General features: G+C 44.1%; 1 protein-coding gene across 1 annotated transcript in view; it reads right to left on the reverse strand.

Annotated features, from left to right (window-relative positions):
- Positions 1-15,883, reverse strand: part of GRM5 (glutamate metabotropic receptor 5) — a 528,413-nt gene that overhangs the window by 130,562 nt on the left and 381,968 nt on the right. Inside the window, 2 exon segments of the mRNA XM_073612964.1 lie at positions 13,225-13,269; positions 13,272-13,459. Of these exon segments, the coding sequence (XP_073469065.1) occupies positions 13,225-13,269; positions 13,272-13,459 (233 nt within the window).

The following is a 15,883-nucleotide window of genomic DNA, read 5'->3' on the forward strand; positions in this document are numbered from 1 at the left end:
TTGTTCAAATATAGTAATGCTAAATAGCTTGGAAACACATATTGCCTAAATATGGCCTAGGTCAGGCATATCCAAAGTCCAGCCCGCGGGCCGCAATTGGCCCGCAGACCGGACTTTGGGTATGCCTGACCTAGTTCCGGTTTGATGCAGCCCCACTGGTAATTTGGATATATATATATATATATATATATATATATATATATATATATTTTGTGGCCCCCAACTAATCCCTGAGCGCTGCGCGGCCACAAAAGATATACACCATATTTATCGTTCTGGCGGCCTTGGAGGGGACAGGGAGGGAGTGCCGTCAGATTACATACAGGAGAATCTCCTGTTTACTCGGCGGCATCTGTAATCGGAAGTCCCGTCTCCTGGGCTGACATTGGACAACTGTTCTGTCTATCATAGAAGGCAGGACATTATATTAAAGAGGCCGCAGAGTGATGTAGTATTGTATTGTATTATTATTGTTATTATTATGTATTGTATTGTATAGTATTGTGATGTAGTATTTGTATATACTTTATTCCAGTAAAGAAGATCAAAAAGCAGGACCTACGTGTTTCAGGAGTCCCAAAATGCCCCTTAATCTAGGCTTAAAAAAAAGGAAACCTTGCATGAACCGATTGAGGGTAAAATATTATTGGTATGTTTGCCAGCTGTTGACAAGATCTGTGCCTGATATCACATACTAAAGTGATTGTAAAGCTAAGTTTTTTTTGTTTTTTTAAATAACAAACATGTTATACTTACCTGCTCTGTGCAGTGGATTTGCACAGTTCAGCCTGGATCCTCCTCTTCTCAGGTGCCTCTTTGCTTCTCCTGGTGCCTCCCTCCTGCCGAGTGCCCCCACAGCAATTCAGACACGAAGCTGCAGTTCGGCCCTGCCCCCTCTCTCTCCTGATTGGCTAACTGACTTTGACTGCCGTGGGAGCCAATGGTGCTACTGCTGTGTCCTAGCCAATCAGGAGGGAGAGTCCCAGATGGCCGAGGGACTCGTAGACATCGCTGGATTGAGATGGGCTCAGGTAAGTATTAGTGGGGCTGAGGGGGGCTGCTGAACACAGAAGGCTTTTTATCTTTAATAATGGAATTAATATTTTCCCTCATTCAGTCCATATACATGGTTTCCCTTTGCAAGCCCTTTCAAGCTGAAAATGAAGTTGGGGTATTGGGATCAGCGCCTGGAATAAAATCATATCTGGACTATTAATCTTTAGTGTTCTGCTTCAACATTACATCAGTAGACATGTTTCTGGTAGTATCAGTATGGTAGTGACTGTTGGGGCAATTCACTAAAAGTTAAATAACGCTGAAACAAATGCGGTAAAATATTGTATGTGGAAACAATTGTGCAAAAGTTCAATTCACCAAGAATTCTGCGGTAAAGTTTTGATAATGCGGTAATTTATTGCATTGAGCTGGTTTCTAAGGAGCAGGCTGGGAAGGGTTCCCCACTTACAGCTGAATGTAAGGAAAGCAAAGCATGCCGGCAATTAAAAGTTATGAAAACAAAACCCAGCATAGGGTCCCCCCGCCAAATGCATACCAGGTCCTTCGGGTCTGGTATAGATTTTAAGGCAAACCCCACGCCAAAAAAAAAAAAATGGCGTGGGGTCCCCCCCCAAATTCATACCAGGTCCTTATCCGAGCATGAAACCCGACAGGTCAGGAAAGGGAGGGGACAAGCGAGTGCCCCCCCAACCATACTAGGCCACATGCAAGCTCTGCCCCCCCCATCCCGAAGCACCTTGTCCCCATGTTGATGGGGACAAGGGCCTCTTCCCCACAACCCTGGGTGGTGCTTGTTGGGGAGTTCTGTGGACAGGGGGCCCCCATATCCCACCCCCCCATGTAAATGAGTAGGGGTGCATACCCAATACCAATTCACCAAAAAAAAAACATCAAAAAGAACTAAAAACACACACACAGTTTTTGTCAATTTTTTTTTTTTTAAATGTCCCCCAAAGTAGATCCAATGTCAATCATGACACCCACCGCACCTCCAGACCTAAAAAAGAAGAAAAAAAAAAAAAAAACTCCGGCTCCGACGAAGGCTCCTGCCGACTGCTGTGCTCCTCCATCTGACAGTTCATAAATAGCCAAGGGGAGGGGTCACCGGGTGATGTCAGCAAATGAGTCACGTGACCATGTTATCGCATGCGGTAAATGTTATGCCCTGTACACACGATAGGATTTACCGATGGAAAATGTGTGATAGGACCTTGTTGTCGGAAATTCCGTGTGTAGGCTCCATCACACATTTTCCATTGGAATTTCCGACACACAAAGTTTGAGAGCAGGCTATAAAATTTTCCGACAACAAAATCTGTTGTCGGAAATTCCGATCGTGTGTACACAAATCCAACGCACAAAGTGCCACGCATGCTCAGAATAAATAAAGAGATGAAAGTTATTGGCTACTGCCCTGTTTATAGTCCCGACGTACGTGCTTTACGTCACCTCGTTTAGAACGATCGGATTTTCCGACAACTTTGTGTGACCGTGTGTATGCAAGACAAGTTTGAGCCACCATCCGTCGGAAAAAAAAACATGGATTTTGTTGTCGGAATGTCCGATCAATGTCCGACCGTGTGTACAGGGCATTAGACCTCTATATCCGGAGACTTCACATTGCAGAACAAGGTAAAGTTGGGTTTCAGGGAGAGTGTAGGCAATACCGGAGATTAGTCCTTTGCCTGACATTTTTTTTTTTTTTTTTTTTGGGCACAGCTTCTAGAGGTCCACTTAAGATGGAATTTTCCTCTAAGCAATCAAATAACTATGAATAAAAACTATTAGTCCTTTCATTCACAAATGCTTTCAGGTGATTTCAGGTTAGTTAAGCAGCACTAATTAATATAAAAGAAAATCTAGTGACAGGCAAGGTTCTAGGGCAATATATCACTGTACAGCTTGATTGTGCGGACTGCCACAGGTAATTGGTTGTCAGGCAGAAAAAAAAGGGGACATTCTGGCAGCTAGATGGCTCCTGAGAAACAAGTGTGACAGGCCTGTAAAGCCGATAATTAGATATTCTATGGAAGGGAACTGCAATCAAATTAGACATTATTAAAATAACCCTTAATGACTATAATACAGCTATCCTCAAAATGCAAAGTCGATAAATAATTCCAGAATATGGTGTTACATTTCATACGTGAAAAGGTTAGCCGCATATACATAGGTATCTATTAACCTACCTCTGTCATTTATTGACTTAGGTAAAAATCTATTTAAAACAACGTTCAACTTTTCAACCCTATAAAATATTATGAAACGATTACACATTTTATTACGTGAAATACTTTATTTTAAAATGATCTGATAATATGCCTTCATCATTTTAATTCTGTAGATATTTCAGTACCTATGGTTTTTTGCAGGGGCGGACTGACAACTCATGGGGCCCCCGGGCAATAGGGGATTATGGGGCCCCCTTTGTCCCCACCCACCCACACTCAAGCCACACCCTCACAAAGCCCCACGTATATATTGCACTGCTACATTACATGCATTGGTCACAGAATTTCTCTACTGTATGTTCAAAATAAATGTTTAAAGAGTTAAGAAAATAAAGAAAAATAAAGTCACATTAACCACGTACATTTACTGCGGGGCTGCATCTCCTGTGAGCAGAAACAAGTACTTGATTCTGCACTTGCGGGTCTGCGCGCTGTTTGACCCGCTGCCACTGTCATGCAGAGACGTAACTAGAATCTTCAGGGCCCCGGTGCAAGAAACCATGAAGGGCCCCTCGGGCTAGAGCCCATAGCAGTGTAGCAAGTCATACGCTTGGGAAGGCATACACATGTATACAATATATATACATATATATATATATATATATATATATATATATATATATATATATATATATCTCATTACATATCTGAGCGTGGAACCCCTACTTACATCAGGGTCCCCAGAGCCCCCCCATTGCATGAGGGTCCCCAGAGAGCCTCCCCTTACATCAGGGTCCCCAGAGGACCTCCTCTTGCATCAGGGTCCCCAGAGAGCCCCCTCACATCAGGGTCCCCAGAGAGCCCACGCCCTTACATCAGGGTCCCCAGAGAGCCCCTGACCCCCCCTTACATCAGAGTCCCCAGAGAACCTCCTCTTACATCAGGGTCCCCAGAGAGCCCCCCCTTACATCAGGGTCCCCAGAGAGCCCCCGACCCCCCCTTACATCAGGGTCCCCAGAGAGCCTCCCCTTACATCAGGGTCCCCAAAGAGCCTCCCCCTTACATCAGGGTCCCCAGAGAGCCCCCGACCCCCCTTACATCAGGGTCTCCAGAGAGCCCCCTCCTTACATCAGGGTCCCCAGAGAGCCCCCCCTTACATCAGGGTCCCCAGAGAGCCCCCCCTTACATCAGGGTCCCCAGAGAGCCCCGACCCCCCCTTACATCAGGGTTCCCAGAGAGCCCCCCCTTACATGAGGGTCCCCAGAGAGCCTCCCCTTACATCAGGGACCCCAGAGAGCCTCCCCTTACATCAGGGTCCCCAGAGAGCCTCCCCTTACATCAGGGTCCCCAGAGAGCAACCCATACATCAGGGTCCCCAGAGAGCTCCCCCTTACGTCAGGGTCCCCAGAGAGCCCCCCCATACATCAGGGTCCCCAGAGAGCCTCTTCCTTACATCAGGGTCCCCAGAGAGCCCCCCCATACATCAGGGTCCCCAGAGAGCCCCCCCATACATCAGGGTCCCCAGAGAGCCCCCCATACATCAGGGTCCCCAGAGAGCCCCTCATACATCAGGGTCCCCAGAGAGCCCCCCCATACATCAGGGTTCCCAGAGTTAAACCCCCCCAGAGGTTCCCCTGTACCTGGCTGTGCACCTCCAACCCCCAGCACAAGGGGATGTGGGAGGTGGGAGGTGGCGATCGGCAGCTCTATGGTGCCTGTGGACCGCGGGATCTCCCTGGGGCTTGTAGTTCTCCTCCTGATTCTGTACAGTGGAGAGGGGAGGGGCCTCTGACCCGGGCAGCAGTCGGCAACAGTGCACAAGCAGAGCAACTCACTTGTACACTGACAAGTGAAACTTGTAGCTGCCCGGGTCAGAGGCCTCTCCCCTCTCCACTGTATACACTCTGGAGGAGAAATACTAGCCCCAGGGAGATTCCGCGAGCACCATAGAGCTGCCGATCGCGGCCTCCCACTCCCACCACTGCATCCCAAACTGAAAGCCAGAGGTGCAGGGGGAGATGCTGTGTCTTGCCCCCCCCTCCCACAGCAGCAGAATGGCTCCGCTGCAACGTGACTGCCAACAGCATACCCCTAGATCTGACAAGCATCTCTTAGGAGATTCTCACGGGGCCCCCTACTGGCCGCGGGCCCTCGGTCGGTGTCCGAATGCCCGAATGGTCAGTCTGCCCCTGGTTTTATGTGATATTTGCTTTATATAGGGGTGAGGCTTAAAATGACCCTGTCACATGTTATAAAAGTGGAAGTTAAGTGCATCTGAGTACCACAAACCAATTGACCTCCGTAAAATTTTCCCCACATCCTTCATGACCAGGCCATTTTTTGCCATACAGCACTGTGTTACTTTAACTGACAATTGCGTGTGCGACGCTGTACCCAAATAAAATGTATGTCATGTTTTTTCCACAAATAGAGCTTACTTTTGGTGGTGTTTGATGTTTTTTTTTTTTTTGCAAGACAGAAGGAGAAAAGGGGGAAGAGCCACTAACAAGTCTACAGCCGACCTCCAAGTCTGGGCCATTGAAGCCCCCCCCCCAATCGATTCCAGTAGCAGAACGTTTTAAACGCCTTTGCCAGCAGGAATCGTATTGGATTTACTCCTTAGGTATTTCCTCGGGTATCAGAAAGCCCTAGACCAGTGGTTCTCAACTCCGGTCCTCAGGACCCACTAACAGGCCAGAATTTAAGTATTACCTTGGGGAAATGCAGACTAGAATACTGCAATCACTGAACAGCAAATTATATCACCTGTGATGTATTTCAGTTATCTTGCAAACCTGGCCTGTTGGTGGGTCCTGAGGACAGGAGTTGAGAACCACTGCCCTAGACAATTAGTCCTTAATTGGTCGCCATCTGTGGAAATCTTTGACACATGTAGCATACAACCAGCCCGAAAGGGACAAGTATGGCTCTGTGTTCAGGATAAAATAGACCATTGTGGCTCAGATATATGGAAATATATGTGATTCATGAATTATTTGGTTATTTTACATGCTTACAGCCATGTCTTGGTTGTCCAATATTTTAGAGTGATGACTTGTCTCTTTAATCTATTTTTAAACTAAATCATTTTACGGTGCTTAGAGGGTATTTTTTCTATCTTTATATTTTTTGTTCTAATAAAGTTTATTTGGCATATGAATACCATGGTTTGGTCCTCCATTCAACCACTTGCCCCTTTTTCCCGTTCCTTTTCCTAATTTTTTTGAAATAATTACCTAAGTTGTAGAGGTACCCAGTTTACACTAGACTAATTGGTTTCTTTTTTGCCCCCAAAAAAATAACAGTAGTCTGAGATCCATCTTTTAAAATTGTTTTCTATCTTACTCCTTAGGTACCCTCTCACAAGGAGGACTCAACGAGGAACTGGAAGTTCATACCCTACTGTAGTTATCTTAATAAGTAATATCAGTATATTCGTTTTACGTACAGTATCAACCTTTCTACCCCTTTTCATTTGTTCATGTTTCCTCTTTTTTCCAGCAGACCCTTATGGTTCAGACCATTCTACTTGTCCATAGCAAAAAATACATTTGTGGGGGGGCTTTACAGTTCAGTAAACGTACACTACATTTAGTCTTATTTTTATCCCTACTATCTTATCAGTCTGATGTTTCTATTTTTCCTCTTCACAGAGGAACGGTTCTGCATTGGCTATAAGGAGATAGACCCTGATATGGGCATGCTTGTTTGACCACCCTGTTGATTCAGGGGTCATATATTGCAGGTGAGCGGCCATACATATCTATGGTAGAGGTTCTTCATGGACTGAGAAACATGTTTTTTTTTTTGCCTAGCCGCACAGCTTTGCACCATCTGAGATCTTTGATTCTTCCATTTAAAAACGTATATGAAATTTTATGAATTTCCCTTTGTACACAGTTTTTATATAGGTCTATTTTTATTTATTACATTTGCACTGCAATGTCCCATAGTATACTGTATAAACAAAAAAAGACTGAGAATTTTGAAAAATTTTGAAAAAAACAAACACAATATTTTTTACTTTCTACTCTAAAACATATCCAATAAAATTTTTTTAAAAAAAATCAAACTTCCTTATAGATTTAGGCCAATATGTATTCTGCTACATATTTTTGGTAAAAAATAAATCCCAATAAGTGTATATTGATTGGTTTGTGCAAAAGTTTATAGCATCTACAAACTATGAGATATATACTGGAATTTTTTTATAATTTATTTGATACTTTGGGCGGACCAGTGACAGTGATCAGTGCTAAAAATATACACTGTCACTGTTTTAATGACACTGGCTGGGAAGGGGTTAAACATCTAGGGCGATCAAAGGGTTAACTGTGTGCCCAGCCAGTGTTTTTGTGTAAGCTGTGTGCTGTTTTTTACTATGGGAAGTCATTGATTTTATTCCCTGCTTTGCAGGGACCCAAAATCCATCACTTTCCCGCTAACAAGACAGAGCTCTGCCTTGTTTACATCGGCAGAGCTTGGTCCTGTGTCTCTGCCTGACGATCGGCGGGTGCCGGCGGACATCCGGTGCCCAAGCACAGCAGAGGCGGCCCGCTGGCAGTGCATGCCCCCTAGACAGAAGTGCATATTTATGTATATATATGTGATTCTGCACAGGAGGGCAGCCATTTAGCAGTATATCTGCTATGGAGCGGTCAGGAACTGGTTCTGGTTAATTCATTCTTAATATTGAAAGCAAACTCACCCATCCATCCATGTCTCCATGCTTTATTTTGATGAGAAATCACTTTGAAAAACCTAGCAATCCTGGCCTTGGCCAGCTTGAGTAAGGGCAGATGATTCATGTAGCATTTACAGTGTCTTGAAAAAGTATTCATACCCCTTGAAATTGTCCACATTTTGTCATGTTACAACCTAAAATGTAAATTTATTTTTTTGGAATTTATTGTGATAGACCAACACAAAGTGGCACATAATTGTGAAGTGGAAGGAAAATGATAAATGGTTTTCAACATTTTTTTACAAATAAATATGTGAAAAGTGTGGGGTACATTTGTATTCAGCCCCCCTGAATCAATACTTTGTAGAACCTCCTTTCACTGCAATTACAGCTGCAAGTCTTTCTGGGGATGTCTCTACCAGCTTTGTACATCTAGAGAGTGACATTTTTGCCCATAATTCTTTGCAAAATAGCTCAAGCTCTGTCAGATTGGATGGTGAGCGTCTGTGAACAGCAATTTTCAAGTCACCACAGATTCTTAATTAGATTTAGGTCTGGACTTTGACTGGGCCATTCTAACACATGAATATGCTTTGATCTACCATTCCATTGTAGCTCTGGCTGTATGTTTAGGGTCGTTTTCCTGCTGGAAGGTGAACCTCCACCCCAGTCTTAAGTCTTTTGCAGACTCTAACAGGTTTTCTTCTAATGCCACGTACACACAAGCAGACTTCTCGTTGGACTGAACTCCGAAGGACTTTTCGATGGAGTACCCACGAAGCGGACTTGCCTACACACGATCCCACCAAAGTCTGATAGTTTCGAACGTGATGACGTACGACCGGACTAGAAAAGGAAGTTCAATAGCCAGTAGCTCCCCTTGCGTCCTTTTCGGTCCGTTGGACTAGCATACAGACGAACGTTTTTTTTCAATAGGGATAGAGTCCGTCGGAAAGATTTGAAACATGTTCTATTTCTAGGTCCGTCAGATTTTTCGACAGAAAAGGTCCGATGAAGCCCACACACGATCGGAATGTCCGACTGATTCGTTCCGGACCTTTTCTGCCGGAAAGTCTGGTCGTGTGTACGTAGCATAAGATTGTCCTGTATTTGGCTCCATCCATCTTCCCATCAACTCTGACCAGCTTCCCTGTCCCTGCGGAAGAAAACCATCCCCACAACATGATGCTGCCACCACCATTTTTCACGGTGGGGATGGTGTGTTCCGGGTGATGTGCAGTGTTAGTTTTCCACCACACACAGCGTTTTCCTTTTGGGACAAAAAGTAAAATTTTGGTCTCATCTGACCAGAGTGCCTTCTTCCACATGTCTGCTGTGTCCCCCACATGGCTTCTTACAAACTGCAAACGGGACTTCTTATAGCTTTCTTCTTGCCACTCTTCCATAAAGGCCAGATTTGTGGAGTGCACGACTAATAGTTGTCCTGTGAACAGATTCTCCCACCTGAGCTGTGGATCACTGCAGCTCCTCCAGAGTTACCATGGACCTTTTGGCTGCTTCTCTGATTAATGCTCTTCTTGCCTGGCCTGTCAGTTTAGGTTAACGGCCATGTCTTGGTAGGTTTGCAGTTGCAGTCTTTCTCTTTTCGGATGAGGGATTGAACAGTGCTCCATGAGATGTTCAAAGCTTGGGATTTTTTTTATAACCTAATCCTGCTTTGAACTTCTCCACAACTTTATTCCTGACCAGTCTGGTGTGTTCCTTGGCCTTGGTTCCTTGGTTCTCTAACAAACCCCTTAGAGCCCTATAAATACAGAACAGCTGTATTTATACTGAGATTAAATTACACACAGGTGGACTCTATTTACTAATTAGGTGAATTCTGAAGGCAATTGGTTCCACTATATTTTAGTTAGGGGTATCAGAGTAAACAGGGCTGAATACAAATGTACGCCACACTTTTCAGAAATTTGTAAAAAATTTGGAAAACCATTTATTATTTTCCTCCACTTCACAATTATGTGCCACTTTGTTTTGGTCTATCACATAAAATCCCAATAAAAAATACATTTGCATTTTTGGTTGTAACATAACAAATAAGGAAAATGGCAAGGGGTATGAATACTTTTTCAAGGCACTGTATATGGGCACTGTAAGGAGGGGGATGGAAAAAGAGAACTATATATATATATTATATATATATATATATATATATATATATATATATATATATACTGTATATGGACACTGTAGGGAAAAATGGATGGAGGAGGAGGACTGTATATATGGGCACTGAAGCGAAGGGAATAGAAGTAGAGATAAATATAGTAATTGGGTATGTGATTAGCAAAATCTGCATCCTTATAAACATAGATGAGAAAGCGTATGAACTGCTCTTCAAAGAACATAAAACATGACCTCCATGAGTCCTCTCCCCAGAAGCAAATCTCTGCAGACAGATCAGTCAAAGTTTAAAACTATCAAAGATCATTCTGTGGAACGTTACCATTTCTAATTACTCTTGCCAAGCAAGAATGAAGGGTGTTTAATGTGTGCTACAGATGCTGCTGTAATATCTTGCACAGGGAGGGATTGCAGCACTGATGAAAATGTTTGGGATCACGAGTTGCAAGAAAACTAGAACAATGTCAGGCAAGCATATAAGAATCAGGAGTCAGCTCTACAAAAATCATCAGGAAACCAAAGAACCGGAACATGCCCAATGCTACCTTACAGACATGAGCTGGCTCTGGAGATGATGTGAAGTGAGTAGACACACCATCTCTGCTTGGTCTCACACCAACTAGCCATATTTGGGCAATGAGCTACTTGCATGCAAGCACCACTGGTTCACTTAAATACCCTCCTTCTAAGCTACTTATCATATCAGAACTGAGGACTCTCCCAACCTCACATGACAATGCTGGACCAGCCTCCAGCATCGGTGCTGTCACATGAAGCGAGTCATCTGCTCCTCCATATCCATACAGACCAAGTAGCAAAACATAGGCAAGTATGAGTTTCTGGGAGACAAAATGTTAACCACTTTAACTCTCCCACCTGTAAACCCCCATGGACCACAGCAATGTTTACATTTCAACTATGAATCAGACATGTACGGAGCTGGGATGAAATATAAGCGCAGGGCATACATGTTGGGGTGGAAGGAACAATCATACTGCAAAGAGTTAAGAGGGGTTGGGACGGTTTCAGAGAAGTAAATTTGCCCTTACCTGATTGGAGGAGTTAGCGCAGGATAAGGAGGAGCTGGAGAGTAAGGAAGGGAGGAAGTAGGAGGCTCAGTCGCAGGTGACAAGTCGGTGGGGGAAAGTCCTGCCCTAGAGGAAAAGTTTGGAGGTACTTGCAAAAGGTTGTGGCGATTGGGGTCCACGACGAAGGCACAAAAATTGAGGTATTGTTGATAAATACGGTGGGACCCGTCTCAGGTATGGAGTCCTCTTGGTTTGTCTAGTTCAGTCTAGATTACTGGGTAGTAAGGTGGTAGGGGGTCTGTGGTCAGTTAGTAAGTCCCCGAGACGGTGTTGCAGCTGGGGACAGAATCTAACTTAGAGGTACCACAGATTCCAAAAGTTTTGGATTGGTGTCGTCAAGGATCTGCAATCATCTTTCATATAAAGTTTATGCTTAAATATGTTTTTGAGTCGATAAAAGGCCAAGCGCCCATTTAAATCCAACACATTGTCCGTGTCATTACTGGGTAAAAGGGGTAAGGTTGGGTGGGTACATAATTGAGTTGGGGCAGTAAGTTATCTGAACTACCCTAGTCATGCATATTCAGCAATAACTTTGTTTTTACCTAAAACTGAAGTTTTATCTGCTTATAATAAAATGACCTTATCTGTTTCTGCCACCCCCCTCTCATCAACATATTAATTAAATTATTAAATAAAACATTACAAAATTTGTATCTCTTTATAGTCCTGTTTCACTGCATGTTGAGACTTTTAACCAATTTTGGTTGGAAATGCCTTAAATACCTCTTTCTCTTAGTAAAAATGCTACTTCCAGCCCTCCTGCTCCACAGCTCTATGCTGGCAGCACTGAGTAACAGCCACACCCCTCAGCACCAAGGCCAGTACACAGAAGTGAGAGGGGCATGTCTGACCAACATCTGTTAGATTGCAGAGTGCACTGGACAGCAACAGGAGCAAAAAGGCAGCACTATGAAAATGGAGGCTATTATTGCAGTATCTGTATATGTAATCTGTCATTTCAATCGGCCTCTAAAAGTTTCAAAACTTGCATCAAAACGCATAACAATGATGACGATAAACATTTTAACCACCTCACACCCATTGTATTGTAATCTGATGGGCGCAAGGTGGCTCTCTCATTCTGGGACAACGTCATATGGCATCTTCCCACTCTCGCCGCGCTTTCATGTCCGCAGTGCGCCAATCGGCGGTGAGCTGTGTCCCTGGGACAAAGTGCATCATCGATCTCGGTAAAGAGCCAATGACGATGCTCTTTACCCATGTGATCAGCTGTGTCTTTTCACAGCTGATCCCATGTAAACAAGGAAATGTTGGTTATCGGCATTCCTTTCCTCACAATGACAGCGTGTGAGGAGAGGAGAGGCGATCGGCGGCATTTCCTCACAGGGGATATCTGCACAGATAATCAGGGAGCTGATCATCAGTGCCCTGACTATCAGTACAGCCCCAACAGTGCCCAACAATGATGTCAATCAGTGCCCATCAGCACTGCCAAATAGTGCCCATCAGTGATGCCAACCAGTGCCCATAATTGATGCCAATCAGTTCTCCCTTTTAGTGGCTACTCATCAGTGCCGCCCATCAGTACCGCCAATCAGTGCCCATCAGTGCAGCCTATCCGTGCCACCTATTAGTGCCCATAAATGCCATCTATCAATGCCCATCAGTGACACTTATTAATGCTCTTCAGTGCTGCATATTAGTGCCCATCAGTGCTCCATATTAGTGCCTACTCATCAGTGCCCTTTGGTGCCACCTCATCAGTGCCCCATCAGTGCAGCCTCATCAGTGCACATCAGTGAAGAATAAAAATTACTTATTTACAAAATGTTATAACAGAAACAAAGAAAAACATTTTTTTTTCAAAATTTTCAGTCGTTTTTATAGCAAAAAAAATAAAATAAAAAACCCAGTGGTGATTAATTCCACCAAAAGAAAGCTCTATCTGTCTCAAAAAAATTATAAAAACTTTGTTTGGGCACAGTGTTGCCTGATCATCATTCAAAGTATGATAGTGCTGAAAGCTGAAAATTGGCCTGGGCAGGAAGGAGGTAAAAGTGCCCAGTAGACGAGTGGTTAAACAAGACGTGTCCTCTTTAAGTAAAACCGACTGCACAACAGCCACTTACAATAAAGTCCATGTCATTTTACTTACTGCTGCAGGTCTTATTGTAGATTTGGTTGTCCTGCGAAAATCCCTTAATCGACACTTGAACTTGTTTTGCCAAAACTCCTGAAACCAGGGGTTGCGCAGGTTGGTCTCTGGCTTGAGCTGCAGGTAATATTCGTCAAACCATTTCACGTCAGGAGACTGCAGCTTGATGGTTATTCCTCCAGCAGCCTCGCGCTGATAACCGTCTGTCACATCGTACCTGTCTGCCCAGCCGTCACTGCGGAGATAAATAACATGATAAATCCCGTGCTCGCCAACCCATGATTGATGTTCTTATCTGCCAAACATTTTTATAATAGCAAGCTTATTAAATCCCCAGCCTCCTCTCTGTGGCCTCAAAGCATGCTGAACACAAAACAAAAAGCCTATAAATGCGAGTTTTCTGCCGTGTGAAGAGCAAAAAAACCAGACCATTAAGCGTGCATCTGCGTATGACTTTGCCAAACAAACCTGGAACCACTGGAGTGTTTAATCATTTGACACAGTCTTCCGCCATAACTGAAAATAATACATTGGCGCTGGGAACGCAGCATGGTAAAGGAATCATCAGGGCCAAGATATTGGCACTTGTAGACCTCTTAAAGCTGAAGTTGAATCTGACTATTTTTCCTGGCCAATTGCAATGATCCATTCGAGGTAAGGCAGGGTCTGGGGGTCTCTGCAAAGGGCATACGCTTGCCCACTTGTCTGATGCAACTGTGCATGTTTACAGTTAATTGTACCTCACTTGACATTGCCAATAATATGAAAATTGAATCCACATGCCAAAACTCTGTTTGGAATCCATACTGGCTTTATTGACACATAAACAGCATAAAGTTCCCCCTGCTGATGGATTTTGGCCAATCCTTAGGCCAGGACTGACCGAAACATGTATACTGGCATCATATTTTGAGGGGTAACTTATCTATAGCAACATCCCCCCCCCCCCCCCAACAATTAGTCCTGTGAAAACTTGTAAGGGCCCACTCAATGGACAACAATGATCTTTTCTGCTGTCACTCTTCTATTTTGCATTAATGTGTGTTATGGTATGTGTTAACATGCTTTTATTTGTCATACATGCTTTGCCCAATGCCCCACAATGGAAGAAAACATATGCATGACCCTTTTTTTAAAATGCAGCACACTACAATGCACAGTATGTATGTTGTGGCACGTTGTGCATTGCGCTCTACTGTAAAACCCATTGTACCACAGCACGCCACATATTTAAAGCGGTGTTCCACCCAAAAGTGGAGCTTTCGCTTTAAGTACTACTCGCCCCCTGACAATTGGCATGTCATTTTTTTGGGGGGGGGGGGCTAGGTACCTGGTTTGGAGTGGGACTTCCTGTCTGACTTCTGGCCACCTAAATGACTCCTCCTCTCCCCCTAGGCGGCTCCTCCCTCCTGGCAATCTTCTGGGACATGTCACGGGTCCCAGAAGATTGCCTGGCCATTGACAGAGTGCAGTGCACCTCGCACATGTGCGGTGCGCACCCGGCTGTGAAGCCGCAAACTGGCACAGCCGGGACACCCGCACTTACAATGTCGGTGCCACGAAGAGGAGGGGGAGAAAACTGAGGCTTTGGGCGGCCGCATCGTTGGACCGTGGAACAGGTGAGTGTCTGTTTATTAGAAGTCAGCTGCTACACTTTTTGTAGCTACTGCCTTTTAATAAACTCAACAACCAGTGTAACTTCGCTTTAAGTGTTCAAGTGTGCGTTCAAGTGCATCTTGTCACAACACTTACGATTGAATGGGCCCTTAGAGGACCTTTTCACTTTCAATGTTTTTATAGAATTTGTCAAATTACAGAAAACAAGAATGGAAAAAAAACATGTAAATATGGTTGTCGAACATCAACATTGTAAAAAAAGTACCGGTATATGCATGAGAAACATAAACATCAGACATGCGATTGCATAGTATAATGAACTCCTATGGGTTGAAGAATATAACAAAAGAAGGAGAGGACATTTTATGTGCCAACATGGAAAGACCTTTAGAACCATTGTAAGGGTGGCTAGATGGTACCATAGGATGCAGCACCTCATCCCCGAAGTAATCAAAAAACGAATGGGTATGTGGGCAAGGGATTATAGCGGTGCTAGGGTCAGAGGGTATAAAGAAGAATAACGAGTAACAGAGAGTGTAAAAGACAAAAAGTTACAAAGTTTATTAATAATCTTACATAGGTAAAAAATACATTACAAGCAATTCATGTTTTTAAAAAAAAAAAGAGATATATAAGTACATGTACTGTATGTGACCCAAGGAATGATGGGGTAGGCCAGATGGAAGTGGCCGTCGAAAAGGGGGGGGCTCGATTTCCTACATGTTTCGCCAAGACATTGGCTTCTTCAGGGAACAAGAGCTCAGAAAATGAATATGTAAAATAATTCTGTATAATGAAAATAGAAAACATCATGTAAACAAAATATTTAACAGTACCGTACTTCATATGCACAAGAAAGAGTTAATGCTGTGGCTGAACAGTCATGCGACCCCCCGGCTCCACTGAGCTCCGGTAATGCAAACGTACCTGGGACGTCGACGTCCAGAGGGAAGGGAGGAGGGGGGGGGGGGAAAGGAAGGAAAGGCCGCCCGGGGGCGTCACCACAGGGGAGCGAGCAGGCCGCGCCGTAAATTATGCCTGC

Source organism: Aquarana catesbeiana, linkage group LG02 (assembly GCF_042186555.1).
Source record: "Aquarana catesbeiana isolate 2022-GZ linkage group LG02, ASM4218655v1, whole genome shotgun sequence".
NCBI lineage: Eukaryota > Metazoa > Chordata > Amphibia > Anura > Ranidae > Aquarana > Aquarana catesbeiana.